Source organism: Lycium barbarum, chromosome 4 (genome assembly GCF_019175385.1).
Source record: "Lycium barbarum isolate Lr01 chromosome 4, ASM1917538v2, whole genome shotgun sequence".
NCBI lineage: Eukaryota > Viridiplantae > Streptophyta > Magnoliopsida > Solanales > Solanaceae > Lycium > Lycium barbarum.
In genome coordinates, this window is record NC_083340.1 from 131,678,967 (window position 1) to 131,695,789 (window position 16,823).

Sequence of the window (16,823 nt, forward strand, 5' to 3'; positions counted from 1 at the left end):
CTTTCCATTTTACACTTATGAAATGATTTACAGCCAGAGTATTTTTTATGGCTTATGTTAGACCACAAGTTTCAAAAGTCTTTTTTCTCTTAAACTTTGTGCCTAGTCAAACACCTTCACATAAATTGGGATGGATGGAGTATGTAAAATAGCCAAATGCATCCTCTGGTCTAAATCTATGCGAGTGACACAATTCAAAAACTTACAAAGCATAAGATGTACCTTCCATCTCTGAGATTTTGTCACGCCCCGAACCATGGCCTGGACGTAACACGGCACTTGGTGCCTGACTGCATGTGACCGAGCGAACCACATGGCTTGCTGAATCATCATGATACATAACATAAGCGAAATATAACGTGAATGCATGATGAGCCTTTATAAAACATGGTAAGTCATAATATTTAATAAAATACTTGTTTAAACATGAGTGAGCCAAAATGGCTATACGACTCCAAATGTCTGACATGACATAACTGACTTGTCTAGTCTATGAAACCTCTATCATGAGTCTGACTGGAAAACATACTTACTGGGACAAGGCCCCCAGCATACCTTAGATGCATAACTAATCATAAACCAAAAGTTAACTAAACCCCGAATGAGATGGGGCTCACCAATAAGCTGATACGAATGTTGTCCTACTGAGCAGATGTGTCATCCTGTATATCAGTACCTGCATCGTGAAATGCAGGCCCCCGGACAATAAAAAGGGGACGTCGGCACATTGAATGTACTGGTATGTAAAGCAACTGAATGAAATAACATGGGACATGAGATAACATGATAAGAACTGAAACTGAAAACCTGGACATGAACATGAGCATGAGCATGAGTACATATATATATATAACATAAGTAAAACATGATAAGTAGGGAGAGCATTTCATAAACCGACAACATGATATCACCGCGTGGATACGTGGAGTCTGGTACCTCGCCGGACCAGCAGAGCCCCTATACCTTGCCAGGGTATAAGGTGGTAACGTGCCTGATGGATCCATTCAGTGTAAAATTAAGGTATCGTCCTAACTGGGCAGAGCGATCCTTGTCCTATGGTGGCTACATAGTTTCAGGCTATCTGAGCCTTCTCGGTAATTCGTGCAACTCCCAAAAACATGAACATAATCTAATTGGCTAAGAAGCCCATGATTTTCGTGAATAAACTTGTACTTGTCTTGTAATCATGATTTCACGAAATAACTTGTAAACATGGTTTCATGAAATAACTTGTAAACATGATTTCATGAAATAGCTTGTAAACATGGTTTCATGAAATAACTTGTAAACATGGTTTCATGAAATAACTTGTAAACATGGTTTCATGACATAACTTGTAAAATAGTTCCATAAGATAACTTGTCATAGTCTTGCAAACATGTTCTTGATTCATGAGTAATAAGAATAGTTCGTAATCATATATGTAATTGACTTAAAAACATGCTTGTAACTTGCTAGATAAAATCATAAAGTTTCATGTAAACATAATGAGAACACATGAGGAAGAATTCATGATTCATGGATTAAGCTGGGGTTCCTAATAACCGTAATGGAAGATTAGGAATACAATAACGAATATAGATACAAAATTCATGTACATAAATACATAAATACAGGCTACCAATATGTTGGTTTAATTCCCTAAGATTTGAACTTCATGAATATCAAGGAAACGAAGCATGGGGAAGAACATAGAGATTCCCACATGTGGATGGAAGTTCTACATACCTTAATTGCTCCAAAACTTGAATTAAAGACTTGGATTTTGGAGAAGATTTCCTAAATCTTGATTCTTGAATCTTGAGATAGGTTTTCTTGAAAACCCTAGATTAGGAATGATGATTTCTTGCTTAGATTACAAGGATATATGTTAGAATTGAGTTGGAATAATTAGAGTGGACTTACCTTGGTGTTCTTGATGTTGGAGGAGAGTAGGAGGTCGTTCTAGGGTTTGAGGGAATGAAAAATAATGACTTGAACTGATATGGATGAATATATACTGCTCTGTGAAATTGCAGTTTACGTCCTGAACAGTGCTGGACGTATTTCAGTTTACGGGCCGTAAATTGATTTACGGTCCGTATTTTGATTTACGGACTGCACTGCCTCTCTTCAGTAAAATGGTCATAACTCTTTGCACAGAGGTTCGTTTGACCCCCATAATATACCGTTGGAAAGGTATTTCAAATATCTACAACTTTCATCAAGGAAGTTGTCCCAAATTCCAAATAAATTTGGAAATACGGTCCGTAAACTGAAATACGGTCCGTATTTAACCATATGACCTCAAAATGTCAAATTCCAGAATGTTCAGAAATTCTTGGTTTCAGTTTACGATCACTGTTCATGGGCGTAAACTGAAATACGACCACTGTTCATGGGCGTAAACCACCATCTTACAACTGAACAGAGAAATTCTAACTCTCACATTCTTTATCTGACTTTCTAAGTCTAGGATAATGATCAAAGTTTAAGTTAAAGGTATGGGGTGTTACAATATCTCCCCCTTGGGATCATTCGTCCCCGAATGATGGGTCATGGTTAAGAATATGGCTGTACATGGCTTGACTACATGAACGTGAAGGAAACATGACATGAAACATGGAGACTGAACTAACATGGCATGGTTACATGGAAACGTGAATACTGAGACATAACAATGACATGGGCACTGGATAGATGACATGAGCGTGGAACATGAGATATAACATGACATGGGGCATGGAAACTGACATGACATAGTTTCATGAAAATATCAGTGCCTAAACATGAGACATGAATAGCGAATACATGAACTTGAACGTGAAACGTGAGGCATGAATACATAGGGGACATTATAACTCTTCTCCAAAATGTCATTAAGCCATAATTAATTCGATACTCGAAATTCTTGCCCGACACACAACATATACCTTGCTTTCCTTAACAACTTTTGTCTCCTACCTCAAATGTCTTTGAAATCTCATTTAGAATCAATAAATATTACTTCTTACTCGTCAACATGTTGTATACGTCATACCCTCCGTGGGTCTATTCGCGGTACGCTAACGGGGAAATTTCCAAGGTGTAACATTCTCCCCCTCTTTTGGAACATCCGTCCTCGAATGTTAACATTCAAGATTCTACAAAAATTTCGCCAGAGTTTCCCCTGTAATATGGCACTACCAACCTGTCACAACAACCCATAATATCATTGCCTCACAGGGCTACATCACAATAGCACTATAAATTGGCCACACACGACCAAAAGCATGAAAAGAAAGCTTACATACCTCAAAATCTTGGTGTTTCATCATAAATCTCTTCTGCGGCCTGAAACAAGTGCGGGTACATGGATTTCATATCCTCCTCGGCTTCCCATGTAGCTTCCTCAACTTTCTGACTCCTCCACAAAACCTTTACTGAGGCTACCTCCTCGGTCCTCAACTTGCGAACATGGTGATCAAGGATTTTCACTGGGACTTCTTCATAAGTCAAATTATTATTGACTGTTATGCTATCAGTCTGGACAACCAATAACGGGTCTCCCACACACTTTCTCAACATGGACACATGAAACACTATATGCACAATAATCAAGTCATGTGGAAACTCCAGCTCATAAGCCAATTGACCAACCTTTCATTGGATTTTGTATGGTCCAATATGGCGGGACTATACTTCCCCTTCTTACCAAATCTCATGCCACTCTTCATAGGTGAGAGCTTAAGAAATACCCAGTCGTTAGCTTCAAACTCTAAATCTCTCTGTCTCACATTTGTGTAAAATTTCTGGCAATTCTGAGTCGTTTTCAAACGCTTCTAAATTAACTTGACTTTCTCCATAGCCTGATAAACCAAATCTGGTCCTAACAACTCTGCTTCACCAACTTCGAACCAACCAATTGGTGATCTACACCTTCGCTCAAAAAGGGTTTCAAACAGTGCCATCCCAATACTAGCATTGAAATCAAGAACACATGGTTACTGAACTGAATGAATACAAGATTACTAAACTGCTGAGATACTAAACTGAATGTCTATTGTACTGACCGAAGACTGAGCTGACTGAATACTGAGCTAATTGAATACTGGATTAGCTGAATACTGAGCTGACTGAATACTGGATTAGCTGAATACTGAGCTGACTAAATACTGGATTAGCTGAATACTGAGCTGACTGAATACTGGATTAGCTGAATACTGGACTGGCATGAATACGTGAGTACTGGACTGATATCTGAGTACTAAGCTGACATGAATATCATAACATGAGATCTGAATAGCGTACTTGTCTGACCATTTGTCTGAGGATGAAAAGTTGTGCTAAGGTTCACCTTGGTACCCAATCCTTTCTGAAAGGATTTTCAGAAGTTCGCTGTGAACTGAGCACCATAATCTGAAATAATGGACTCTAGGGTCCCATACAATCTGGCAATTTCATTAACCTATGACTTGGCATAATCTTCTGTTCAATCTGTGGTCTTAACTGGAAAGAAGTGCGCTGACTTCGTAAGTCTGTCCACAATCACCCGAATTAAATCATGCCTCCTAGCTGAACGAGGTAGACCTAGAATGGTGAGCTTCTGACATAATTAGCTCTCTGAGCCATCTACATCTGGAACGCATAATCTGTCTCGGTATCTCAAGGTACCATTATCTCCCCCTTGTTCAAAAGCTTAGGCTTTCTATTCGTGAATCCCCTCTTTCATCTGCAGCAAGTAGAAACCACCAAACTGCTTCTCTCTAACTTCGATGACTAAGGAGGAATAAGCCATGTTCTGGGCAACAACTCCACCCACTTCGGAGCCTGAAAGTCGAATTCCTAGCTTGGATAAGCGGTGAACTTCTTTCACCATATTTCTCTTGTATGTCTAAATCATGAGCCATACTTCCCATACTTAATTTTAGATACTTCCTAAAATACTCATAGTACTATTGTGCGCTAAGTCTATGACTAGCACCCTAAAGATTAGAGTCTCATGCAATGGCACTACCTTTGTGACACATAACTGGGCATGATCTTATAGCTTTTCTGTGATCGTCTAATTGATAGTAATTGAACTTGACACGATTCGTTCGACGATCATTCTACTCATTTCGGGTTAGGCATACTCCCTATGGAGACTATCTCATTATGCCAACCTAACTGAATTAAGGTTCTTCATATCTCATACTAACCCTTCGGGTCTTCAATTATCTCACTGGACTTACTGGCGATTTATGCATCTCCCCCTTAGACCAAGGCTAACGTCTTATACTTACAAATTCTTCTCTTTTGATGGGATCCAATTAACATTCCTTATCTTCTGTAATTCCTTTGTACTTTACAACATTGATGAATCTTTCGACTCCCATCTGAGCAATTTCTCATGGGGAAAAACTAAATTTACTTACATGAATGGTTGCTACTGTATTCATAACTGGCATACTCCATCTTAATGACTTTACTCTGCTCACATTGTAAATCTTAGGTCAACCCCTTTTGACAACTCTTACGGCTTAGCTGATTTCTTCTTCCACTAATCACTTTACTCTGAACTTAACTTAAGCCCTTGGTTTCTAACATACATTCGAATGTGTCCGAACTGTCACCCACTTAAGGTGTTCATCTGAATAGGAAATCAAATCATATTTCTCAAAGTCAGCCGTACTCGTAACTTAGTCAAATCTTATCATTACTGTTGACATGGCTTTTCCAGACATATTACGAACTTATATCTCATTCTCCTTCTATTTCTAGGAAAATTTTGGCAGAGTTTCCTCTGTATTTCTTACTATCCCAAAAACCTGCACGCAGGAAATACCAACAATGCCTCACAAGGCCAACATATATACATATATATCATATCATATCATAGCCACACAAGGCTCCCAATTTCAACAACAGTATAAAAATGATGAACTTACCTCATATGTCCAACTCAAACTGTACATGTTACAATTTCCTGTTTATTTTCCCTTTCAATCTTTAACAGCAGATGGAGTGGGTCCTGATGACCTCCGGTAGAAAACTGTCTGCCACCACTTCCTTGAGATCCTTCATGATTTACGTTTCCTGTAGACTTAGCTCCTTTTCTAATTTCTCTAATATCCTCTCCCTGTGGTATCCCATTCTCCTTTCTCAAGAAAATCATTATCATTCAACATACCATTCATTCCACTACACCCCTTCTCGGGCAACTTACATTGTATTCCACTTTCAATAGCACTTGAAGTCTCATTCATTACCAGTAAGTACTGCACAATTGTACCCCTTATGGGTAAACATCCATACTTGGACCTTGAATTACCTGTTCATCTCCTGCGCATTCGAAACATACGTAATTCGAGAGGAAGAGAAGTTACTTATTGCTCTAAGCTTCATGGCACGATCTAGAGTAGAAAGAAATGAGATAAATTCTGAATGTCTTGGTGGTCAACTGTTTATATGTGTGGGGCCCTCACACATATAAAAGTGACCCCACTGGACACGGTTTCATAGACTCCCTAAGGACACTAGAACCTAGGCTCTGATACCAAGCTTTGTCACGCCCCGAACCATGGTCTGGACATAACACGACACTCGGTGCCTGACTGCATGTGACCGAGCGAACCACATGGCTTGCTGAATCATCATGATACATAACATAAGCGGAATATAATGTGAATGCATGATGAGCCTTTATAAAACATGGTAAGTCATAATACTTAATAAAATACTTGCTTAAACATGGGTGAGCCAAAATGGCTATACGACTCCAAATGTCTGACATGACATAACTGACATGTCTAGTCTATGAAACCTCTATCATGAGTCTGACTGGAAAACATACTTACTGGGATAAGGCCCCCAGCATACCTTAGATGCATAACTAATCATAAACCAAAAGTTAACTAAACCCCGAATGAGATGGGGCTCACCAATAAGCTGATACGAATGCTGTCCTACTGAGCAGATGTGTCATCCTGTATATCAGTACCTGCATCGTGAAATACAGGCCCCCGGGCAATAAAAGGGGGACGTCAGCACATTGAATGTACTGGTATGTAAAGCAACTGAATGAGATAACATGATAAGAACTGAAACTGAAAACCTGGACATGAACATGAGCATGAGCATGAGTACATATATATATATATATATAACATAAGTAAAACAAGATAAGTAGGGAGAGCATTTCATAAACCGACAACATGATATCACCACGTGGAAACGTGGAGTCTGGTACCTCGCCGGACCAGCAGAGCCCCTATACCTTGCCAGGGTATAAGGTGGTAACGTGCCTGATGGATCCATTCAGTGTCAAATTAAGGTATCGTCCTAACTGGGCGGAGCGATCCTTGTCCTATGGTGACTACATAGTTTCAGGCTATCTGAGCTTTCTCGGTAATTCGTGCAACTCCCAAAAACATGAACATAATATAGTTGGCTAAGAAGCCCATAACTTTCGTGAATTAACTTGTACTTGTCTTGTAATCATGATTTCACGAAATAACTTGTAAACATGGTTTCATGAAATAGCTTGTAAACATGGTTTCATGAAATAACTTGTAAACATGGTTTCATGACATAACTTGTAAAATAGTTCCATAAGATAACTTGTCATAGTCTTGCAAACATGTTCTTGATTCATGAGTAATAAGAATAGTTCATAATCATATATGTAATTGACTTAAAAACATGCTTGTAACTTGCTAGATAAAATCATAAAGTTTCATGTAAACATAATGAGAACACATGAGGAAGAATTCATGATTCATGGATTAAGCTGGGGTTCCTAATAACTGTAATGGAAGATTAAGAATACAATAACGAATATAGATACAAAATTCATGTACATAAATACATAAATACAGGCTACCAATATGTTGGGTTTAATGCCCTAAGATTTGAACTTCATGAATATCAAGGAAACGATGTATGGGGAAGAACATAGAGATTCCCACATGTGGATGGAAGTTCTACATACCTTAATTGCTCCAAAACTTGAATTAAAGACTTGAATTTTGGAGAAGATTTCCTAAATCTTGATTCTTGAATCTTGAGATGGGTTTTCTTGAAAACCCTAGATTAGGAATGATGATTTCTTGCTTAGATTACAAGGATATATGTTAGAATTGAGTTGGAATAATTAGAGTGGACTTACCTTGGTGTTCTTGATGTTGGAGAAGAGTAGGAGGTCGTTCTAGGGTTTGAGGGAATGAAAAATAATGACTTGAACTGATATGGATGAATATATATTGCCCTGTGAAATTGCAGTTTACGTCCTGAACAGTGCTGGACGTATTTCAGTTTACGGGCCGTAAATTGATTTACGGTCCGTATGTTGATTTACGGACTGCACTGCCTCTCTTCAGTACAATGGTCATAACTCTTTGCACAGAGGTCCGTTTGACCCCCATAATATACCGTTGGAAAGGTATTTCAAAGCTCTACAACTTTCATCAAGGAAGTTTTCCCAAATTCCAAATAAAGTTTGAAATACGGGCCCGTAAACTGAAATACGGTCCGTATTTAACCATATGACCTCAAAATGTCAAATTCCAGAATGTTCAGAAATTCTTGGTTTCAGTTTACGATCACTGTTCATGGGCGTAAACTGAAATACGACCACTGTTCATGGGCGTAAACCACCATCTTACAACTGAACAGAAAAATTCTAACTCTCACATTCTTTATCTGACTTTCTAAGTCTAGGATCATGATCAAAGTTTAAGTTAAAGGTATGGGGTGTTACAGATTTGAACGGAATACTATCCGCATTAAGTAAATCATCAAGCTGATCATATTCTTTCTTAACATCTAAAATTGTTATCCTCATATCATTGTCTTCTTCGGCATGAAAGAAGCACTGACGATCCTTGGCGTCAAGAACTAATGCTTCCCAGACGGAGTTGCTCTGACGTAATGTTGGCTCATTGCCAAGAATCCATAGATAGTGTCTGCAAGAATAAAACCACGAGATATCAGCTTAGAAGAATAAAGATCCAAATGGGACGAAACAGTGAAAAAGATTGATCCGTACCGTGCCCTGGTCAAAGTAACATTAGTCCTTTGACGACTAGACAAGAAACCAATTGATCCACCACGATTAGATCTCACAGTAGATATTATTATGATATCTTTCTCCCCTCCCTGAAATCCATCTACCGACTTCACCGTAACTTCAAAACCATCAAGGTTATCAAACCTCCGCCCAAGTTTACCTTGTATGGCCAAAACTTGTGCAGCATAAGGTGATATGACACCAACACTGAGTTTCTTCCTGGAGCCACTCCAAGCTGCAAACAAAGTATAGAAAAAGACAACAAAAACTGGAAAAGCATTTAAGCTAAGAAGGACTTCCCACACACTCAATCCCAATTAAACATTAATCAAGAGAGAGTCAACTTAATATTGGAAAGACTGCAGTCGTTTGAACAATACACAAATCAAGTTGTGCGTATAATCAGGTTTGCTAGTAAACATTTCGCAATCAAAGACTTAACGACACAAGAACAAGGACAAAATTTGGGTTATTAGGAGTTCTTCATTAAAGATTCTTGCACAATCACAGCCCCATTTGAATAATACACTTGTTTATTTTTGCTAATATTGGGACTAAATGAGTCCATTCAATACCCTGATACACCTATCGGTACCATCTTACATCACGCTTTGAACAAGACAAAAAATTAATGTTGATTTCGAGAAAGGTACATGTAGTTATTAAGGCAAGAAGACAAAAGAGCATTTCAAGAAAAATTCCAACCACAAAAGTGTAGGTTTCATTAATACGAGTATACCTTTAAACAAGTTATGCACTATCTTCATCACTAATGCCACCTCAACCATATTTCTTCGGCTATGTCCAGCATCATCCATTTCTTCTTTACCAATGGGAACATTAATAAAGGAATACGGGCCGAACCACCTTCCTGGAAGATCGTACATTTTATGCTGAAAATCAGGGGCATCGCGAATTTGCTTATGGTAGAAAGTTGAATTTGGGAATTGGCTAATTGACGGATGCATCCGGTATTGTATGTTAAGCAAGTGCTTAGAATGACATAGCGAACTGAGCCTTTCAAAAAGGCTCCTTCCAAAGCCAGCTTCTTCAGAAACCTGATAAAGAGTAACAAAATTGTGTTAAATAAAACATAGTGCAGTTGCAATTCCTTAAAGTTGCATGCAAGAAAAAGCAAACTTACTCGACTCTTAACTGCTGCGGGTAGTTTACACTCATCGCCTACCAAAACAGTATGCCTCAGACCTTGAAGTTGAAAGGGTATGACAGATTCACATTCCTTCAATTGCGCAGCTTCATCAATGACTAATAAGTTAAATGGCTTGATATCCATTGAATGAAGCTTATACGAACTAGAAGCCGTACAAAACACCAAGGAAGCCATTTGTATACAGAACTCTCTAATCGACTCCATGCCCATTGCACTAGGAAGACTCAGTTTACCGAGAGATTGGCGAACATCTTTCAGAAGAACAAGGCACTGGCTTCTCAAACACGGTAAAGACAACTCACCCAAAAATGCCTCAGAAGAGATTTCACCTGAAAATATTTCCTTCACTTCTTTAGATCCAACATTCTCTTGAAATAACATTCTCTCCAAACAATCAAGTATGTAGATAAGGTGTTCCATTTTTTCAAAATTCTCCTCCCTAATAAAACATAAGGGTAGATGAGTACAGAATATTAACATGCATTTTCTCAAAGATGAAGCTGTAGAATTAAACCGGGATCTAGCAAAATCAATCAATGAGCTGATTTTTTCTTTTTCCTTCCGAGCTTCCCCTTGATCAGCAAGTTCCTTAACTTTGATCAACTCATTGTCCACGTATATGTGATACTGAGAAATGCAATCTTCAAGAAACCCGCTTGTGGAACTTATACAGTGTTTCCAACCAGTCACCGGTCCAAGGCACTCCACCAGCCCATCAACACGATAATCAAGGTAAATCTCCTCAATACCTTGACCAAATTTTAGCCGGTCCTTATTCCCGAATAAGAGAATATCACCCAGAGGACAAACAATATCTATCTCCGCAGAAAGATTTTTGAATGACTCTTTGATCAGCTTAACCAACCGTGAAGCTACTTCTTTTATTGCTACATTTGTTGGGGCACAAGTAAGAGTTCTATACTTCATTTTCAATAGTATGAAGAGCATGACACTCGTTGTCTTAGTCTTTCCCGTACCAGGTGGACCCCATATGAGTTCCACCGAAGGCTTGTGGTGACACTTCAATGTATCAAGAGAGGTCAAGACTGCATTAGCCTGCGAATCATTCAAGTTAGACAGCAGAGTGTTAACATCTTCTTCTTTAGGTCCATCAGTAATGGATGCAGAACAAACGTCACATTTATCCTCCCCCTGTTTCTGCACAAAAACAATTGTCTTTTCATTATCAAAATCAACTAAGTAGTACTGGGTATATGTCTATTCGAGGGATAGCCCATAGTAGGGGCGACACAATTAGAAGAAACGGAAGAGGCGCCTGTCTGAGAAACTAGCCGTACAGTAGAGTACATATCGTTTTAATTGCTTAGGAGCACATTGTTTTTTATTGTTCAAGAGTACAGATTTTCTAAAATAAAGAGTAGAGGTTTAGAAATATGAGAAATGCAAAACAGGTCAGTCATTTGCGACCCAAGAGACCGGTGAATCTACATTACAAAGGTTGGGATAAAGGAACATTTCTTAGCCAAAAACACAAATTTGACAACTAACCATCAATAAAAAGATGAAAACTAGAAGATTTCATCCAGTTGCTAATCGAAGAAGTATAATATTACTTAGCATTACAGTAGTATTATTACTACCAACACATAACTTTGTCAAACATTCATAAGCTGCCATTTTTGTTTTGCATTTCTAAAAGAATGCTAATGTCATCTCTGTTATGTATTTTTCCGGCCACACTTGAGCTACACGACCATCACACTAGCTTGAAATATAATCTCATCACACCAAAGAAGCCCCTAAAGGGTACAAACATATTACTCCCTCCGTTTTAGTTTTGTTTGTTTTAGTTTGACTGGGCACGGAGTGTAAGAAAGTAAAGAAGACTTTGATTCTTATAGTCTTGAACTAAAAATATGTATAATGTACTAAAATTCCCTTTAATCTTGTGGTCTTAAACATGTCATGTAAGATGTTGAAATTAAAGATCTTCCAAATTAGGAAACAAGCATTCTTTTTTAAACGGACTAAAAAGGAAAGTAAGATAAACAAATTAAAACAGTATACTTCATTATTGCAGCCAAATATCAGAACCAGGGAGAAGGGACAATACATTGGTTGATGATCTAAGATAATATTAAATAGGCTAAAAGGGACGGGGTTCAGAAGCACAGCAGCAAGATTACTTACCTCATGCCCACTGCACAGAACTTTCTTAATGATGTTCAAATTATCTCTCATTTGCAGTGCATTCCATACTCTCTTACTCGGAATCACATTTACCAAAAACACTACATAATAGAATTTTTGCGTTCCCTCAGAGGTTCCAATATCTCTAGCAACTTTAACTTTAAAATTAGTGGATGCATTTAAATCATCATTCTCATTGTCACTGATATCAGTTACAGATGCGAATGTCCAATTCCATCCCGCTCGCTGTAGGTCGGAAGCGGTTTCAGGTTTAGAATCTGAGATAATGACAATATCCCCGGGCAATGTTCGATAAGGCTCCCTACCATCACCAAATAGATTCCTCCAATAATCAACATTAGCATAGAAAAGAAGTTCTCCATATGGTTCTACTTCATTGAACGAGATCAATTCACCGAAGGGTGCTTTGTTTATGACTTCCAAAGATGCTGCGATATCTGCTCGTGCTTCTTCCAGTAAAGGGAAGGAAAATGATCCCAGGTAATGATCCACTAATTCAAATGATTCTGGAATCTTCTCCACCTACACAATAGGAGATTTCATATTAAAAGAGACAAGTGAATGAGAAACAAGAAACTTATTTTGGCATTTTGGAAACCATGCATTCCATTTACAAGTTGGTAACAGTAATATCTTCTTAATACACCATTTATATGGGGGTAAAGAAGTCATCTTCTCTTTAAAGTTCCAAAGCAATCTACTCTTTCAAAGAGGGAAAGGAAACTTCAATGGCTGTTTGGCTCAAAATCAGGTTATCTTAGGATTATAATTCTGGAATCATAACCAGGTTATCAATCCCACCTTTTAGGGATAAGGCATCATTAACCCCTGAACAATACCCGAAGTTGCTACGACATACCTTACCTTTTCCTAGGTCCTATTACCCCTAAAAAAATTTAAAAGGTAAAAATTATCTCGTATGTGAGAGTGACATACATTTTTCTTGCCACGTGTATATTTATTTGCTTTCTTTTCCAAAAAAAACTTTTTGCTTACTTGTTAATTTTTTTAAAAAAATGAAAAACTTAATTTTCTTCAAAAAAAAATGAAAAATGGATATTTAAATGATCTGAAAATTTGATTTTTTTAAACCTGTCTTTTTTTATGAAAAAACAAAGTGAAAACATGGATTTTTTTAAAATATGGAAAAATTGATTATTTTTTTAAAATGTCTTAAAAAATCTTGATTTTCATGATTTCATTTTCTTAGGACACTTTTATTTTTCAAATAAAATCTGAATTATTAAAAAAAATTGAAAAAAGAGTTTTCTGGTCAAAATGTGAAAAAACTGAATTTTATAAAAATTTGGAAAAATTAATTATTTTTTTAAAATGTTGAAAACCTGTTTTTTAAACGAAACGTATTTTAAACAAAAATCATCTATAAAAGTAGAAACAAAATAGTCAACAGTAGATGTGAAAAAAAACTATTTAAAGATCAAGAAAATCACAGGGGAAAAATGTGTTCCGAATACAAATAAATTAGAGACTGATGCAACTTCACGAGGCTTACAGAGATATATAAAATGGAAGAAAATTTATTTTGTGCCTCACACAACTGATGCTAGTTGAGGGAAAATACTTCTTTCCATACTGCAAACAAATCATCAGTTATGCAGCATATTCATTAATTTTGACAAATAAGGTTCCTGATCACCATATACTTCATAGCTAGGATATTAAAATGCAAAAAAGCCTGTAGATCATTGATCCTAATATACCACAGGCCATGAAGCGAAAATTTAAAAAAGATAAAAAGAAAAAAAAAAAAAAGAGATTGTATCCCTTTCTTTATTTTATTGAAATAAACTCTTTCAAGATCACTCTTAAAACAAAACAACACTACTACTAGAAACAAAAGTTTTTCCTACTACATTCAGTTGAAAATATGTGCTATAAAATATGATTTTCCTACTTTATTTTTACTGAAGCAGCTCACTGGAAAAACGCATTGTGGGAATCATATTCCCATTGAAATACTGAAAACACTATTATTTTGTTTTTTCTCACCGACATTCACCGGATATTTTCACTGAACATTATTCAGCAGGAAATAGATGATAAAATAGAAATTTTTTAGTAGCGTAAGTAGTCAAAAAGTACATGATTTTGATATAGAGTGTCATCAAGAATATCATCGATAGACCAGGAGAAGACCAAATCAATGAAGTTATCTTTAGGCCCTTCTCTCTTTTTCCTAGAATTAGAACGTCTTTCCATAGTCTGATCACCCAAAATAAATCTGCTATTTACCTAAAACACATATAAAAATGTCACTGTCCAAACTGTTGCATGCAAGAAAACATGAAAATTTTGTAATAAGATACTAGTGTATATTGTGCCCAAAGACTACTTAAAGGAAAAGCAAGGATGGATTTCTTCGTCATGAAGGAATAAACAAAACAAAAAAAAGAAAAATCAACCTTAGCACAATATGAACGTACAAGTAAAAAGCTACTAGCACTGCTAATGTCAAACAAAAAAGATAATCAAAGGACTTACCTAAGAGCCCGTTTGGATAAGCCAATAATCTGTTTTCAGCTTTTTTGAGTGTTTAGCTGAACAGCTTAAAGTCATTTTGTGCTTAAAATAAGCCTAAAAAATTAATTAGATCCGTTTGGTTTAGCTTATCTAAAGCAGCTTATAAGCTGAAAACAACTTATAAGCCAAAAACAAATAAGTTGGACTACCCTACCTTAATTTTTTTGGCTTATAAGTTGTTTCCAGCTTATAAACTGTTTTTTAAGCCCATCCAAACAGGCTCTAAAACTTTTTCTTTTTCTATTAAGTGATCGTTTGGTAGGTAGTCAAAATTATCCCAGGATTATAATTTCGGGATTAATTTATTCCACTTCTTGGGATTATTTTATCCCATCTAAAAGATAGGATAAAATAATCCCGGATAAGTGGGATAAGGTGAGATATCCCACCCTTGGGATAAGGCTTTATTTTGTATCGTATTTGGTAGGAGGTCTCCTATCAAACACGGTATAAAAATTTAATGCTGGGATATCCCAGCCTATACCATGTACCAAACGACCCCTAAGTAGTCAGGGGTCGTTTGGTGCATGGTATAAGTTGGATATCGCAGCACTAATTTTTTGTATCATGTATAAATTTATACTTTATACCAAACAAAGCATAAAATGCATCCTGGGATAAAAGATGGAATATCCCATCTTATCCCACTTATACTGGGATTATTTTATCCCATCCAGAAGATGGGATAAAATAATCCCAACTCTTGGGCTAAATTAATCCCGAGATTACAATCCCGGGATAATTTTGACTATCTACCAAACGACCACTCAAAGTTAGTGGGCGTTTTGGCCATAAAAATTATTCATTTTTTTCTGGAAATTTTTTTCACTTTTTTTACTTTTAGCGTTTGACCATAAAAATTATTCACTTTTTTCTAGAGTTATATTTCGGAATACTAAAAACCATAAAAACTTGTTTTTCAATTTTTTTTTATTTTTTTACACTATATTTCACCAAAAATTACAATTTTAAAAATTATGGCCAAACACAACTCCAACTACAGCTCCAACTTCAAAAATTCCAAAAAAAAGTGATTTTTTTTTTATATTTATGGCCAAACGGGCCCTTAGTCTCTATTCTTTTTTTAAAAAAATGAAACAACTCGCTATTTTGTACGAGAAAGAGGAAAGGTCCTTCATAGGTGAAATGAACAGTTCTTTTTTGGGAAATGAAAGAGGCGGTCTTTTCATTTCAAGGAAAAAAAAAAAGTTTAACTGAACCAAGGAAATGTTTTAAATTTACTTTTACATATAATTTTGTATCCCCTCCGTTGACTTTTACTTGTTCAATTTAGCATACGAAGAAAAGATAAAAAAAAATTTATTTTATTCTTAACATTAATTACTCATTTCTAAATCATTCTTCAAGTTCAATGAGACTATACACCAACTAATATGGGTATTATAGTAAAATACATACTTCATTTATTAATTCTTAAGAGACGTGCAAAGTTAAAAGTGAACGAGTAAAAATTAACGGAGGAAATATTAAGAGTTAATGGTCAAAAGCGCACTCAACTACTCCCTCTGTTCATTTCTACTTGTCTGTTATGCTAAAAATAAATATCCATTTTTATTTGTCCAGTTATGAAAACCAAGACAAAAATTAACATTTACTGTAGTTCATAATTTACCCTTATTATTTACTATAATCACTTATCAATGTATTTCTCAAAACATTGCATTTATTATAATCAAAAGGTGTTATAATAAAATTATCATTTTATTTTTTATTTTTTAATAGTCATGTCAAGTCAATGCAAGGGATATAGACTGTCATCAAGAATATCATCGATAGACCAGGAGAAGACCAAATCAATGAAGTTATCTTTAGGCCCTTCTCTCTTTTTCCTAGAATTAGAACGCCTTTCCATAGTCTGATCACCCAAAATAAATCTGCTATTTACCTAAAACACATATAAAAATGTCACTG

General features: G+C 36.3%; 1 protein-coding gene across 4 annotated transcripts in view; it reads right to left on the reverse strand.

Moving 5' to 3' along the window:
• LOC132636501 (uncharacterized) overlaps window positions 1–14,694 on the reverse strand; it is a 17,383-nt gene extending 2,689 nt beyond the window's left edge. Inside the window, exons 1-8 of one of the 4 annotated variants that reach the window (XM_060353408.1) lie at window positions 14,454–14,694; window positions 12,330–12,872; window positions 10,152–11,336; window positions 9,747–10,065; window positions 8,987–9,242; window positions 8,108–8,903; window positions 7,931–8,026; window positions 223–6,940 (exon numbers count right to left, since the gene is read on the reverse strand). In XM_060353408.1, the coding sequence (XP_060209391.1) occupies window positions 8,621–8,903; window positions 8,987–9,242; window positions 9,747–10,065; window positions 10,152–11,336; window positions 12,330–12,872; window positions 14,454–14,570 (2,703 nt within the window). In that variant the 5' untranslated portion in view covers window positions 14,571–14,694 and the 3' untranslated portion in view covers window positions 223–6,940; window positions 7,931–8,026; window positions 8,108–8,620. Of the gene's footprint in view, window positions 1–222; window positions 6,941–6,967; window positions 8,904–8,986; window positions 9,276–9,746; window positions 10,066–10,151; window positions 11,337–12,329; window positions 12,873–14,453 lie in introns of those variants that run through there. The other 3 variants (XM_060353405.1, XM_060353406.1, XM_060353407.1) reach the window with 3 other exon arrangements.
• Window positions 14,695–16,823: the final 2,129 nt, after the last annotated feature.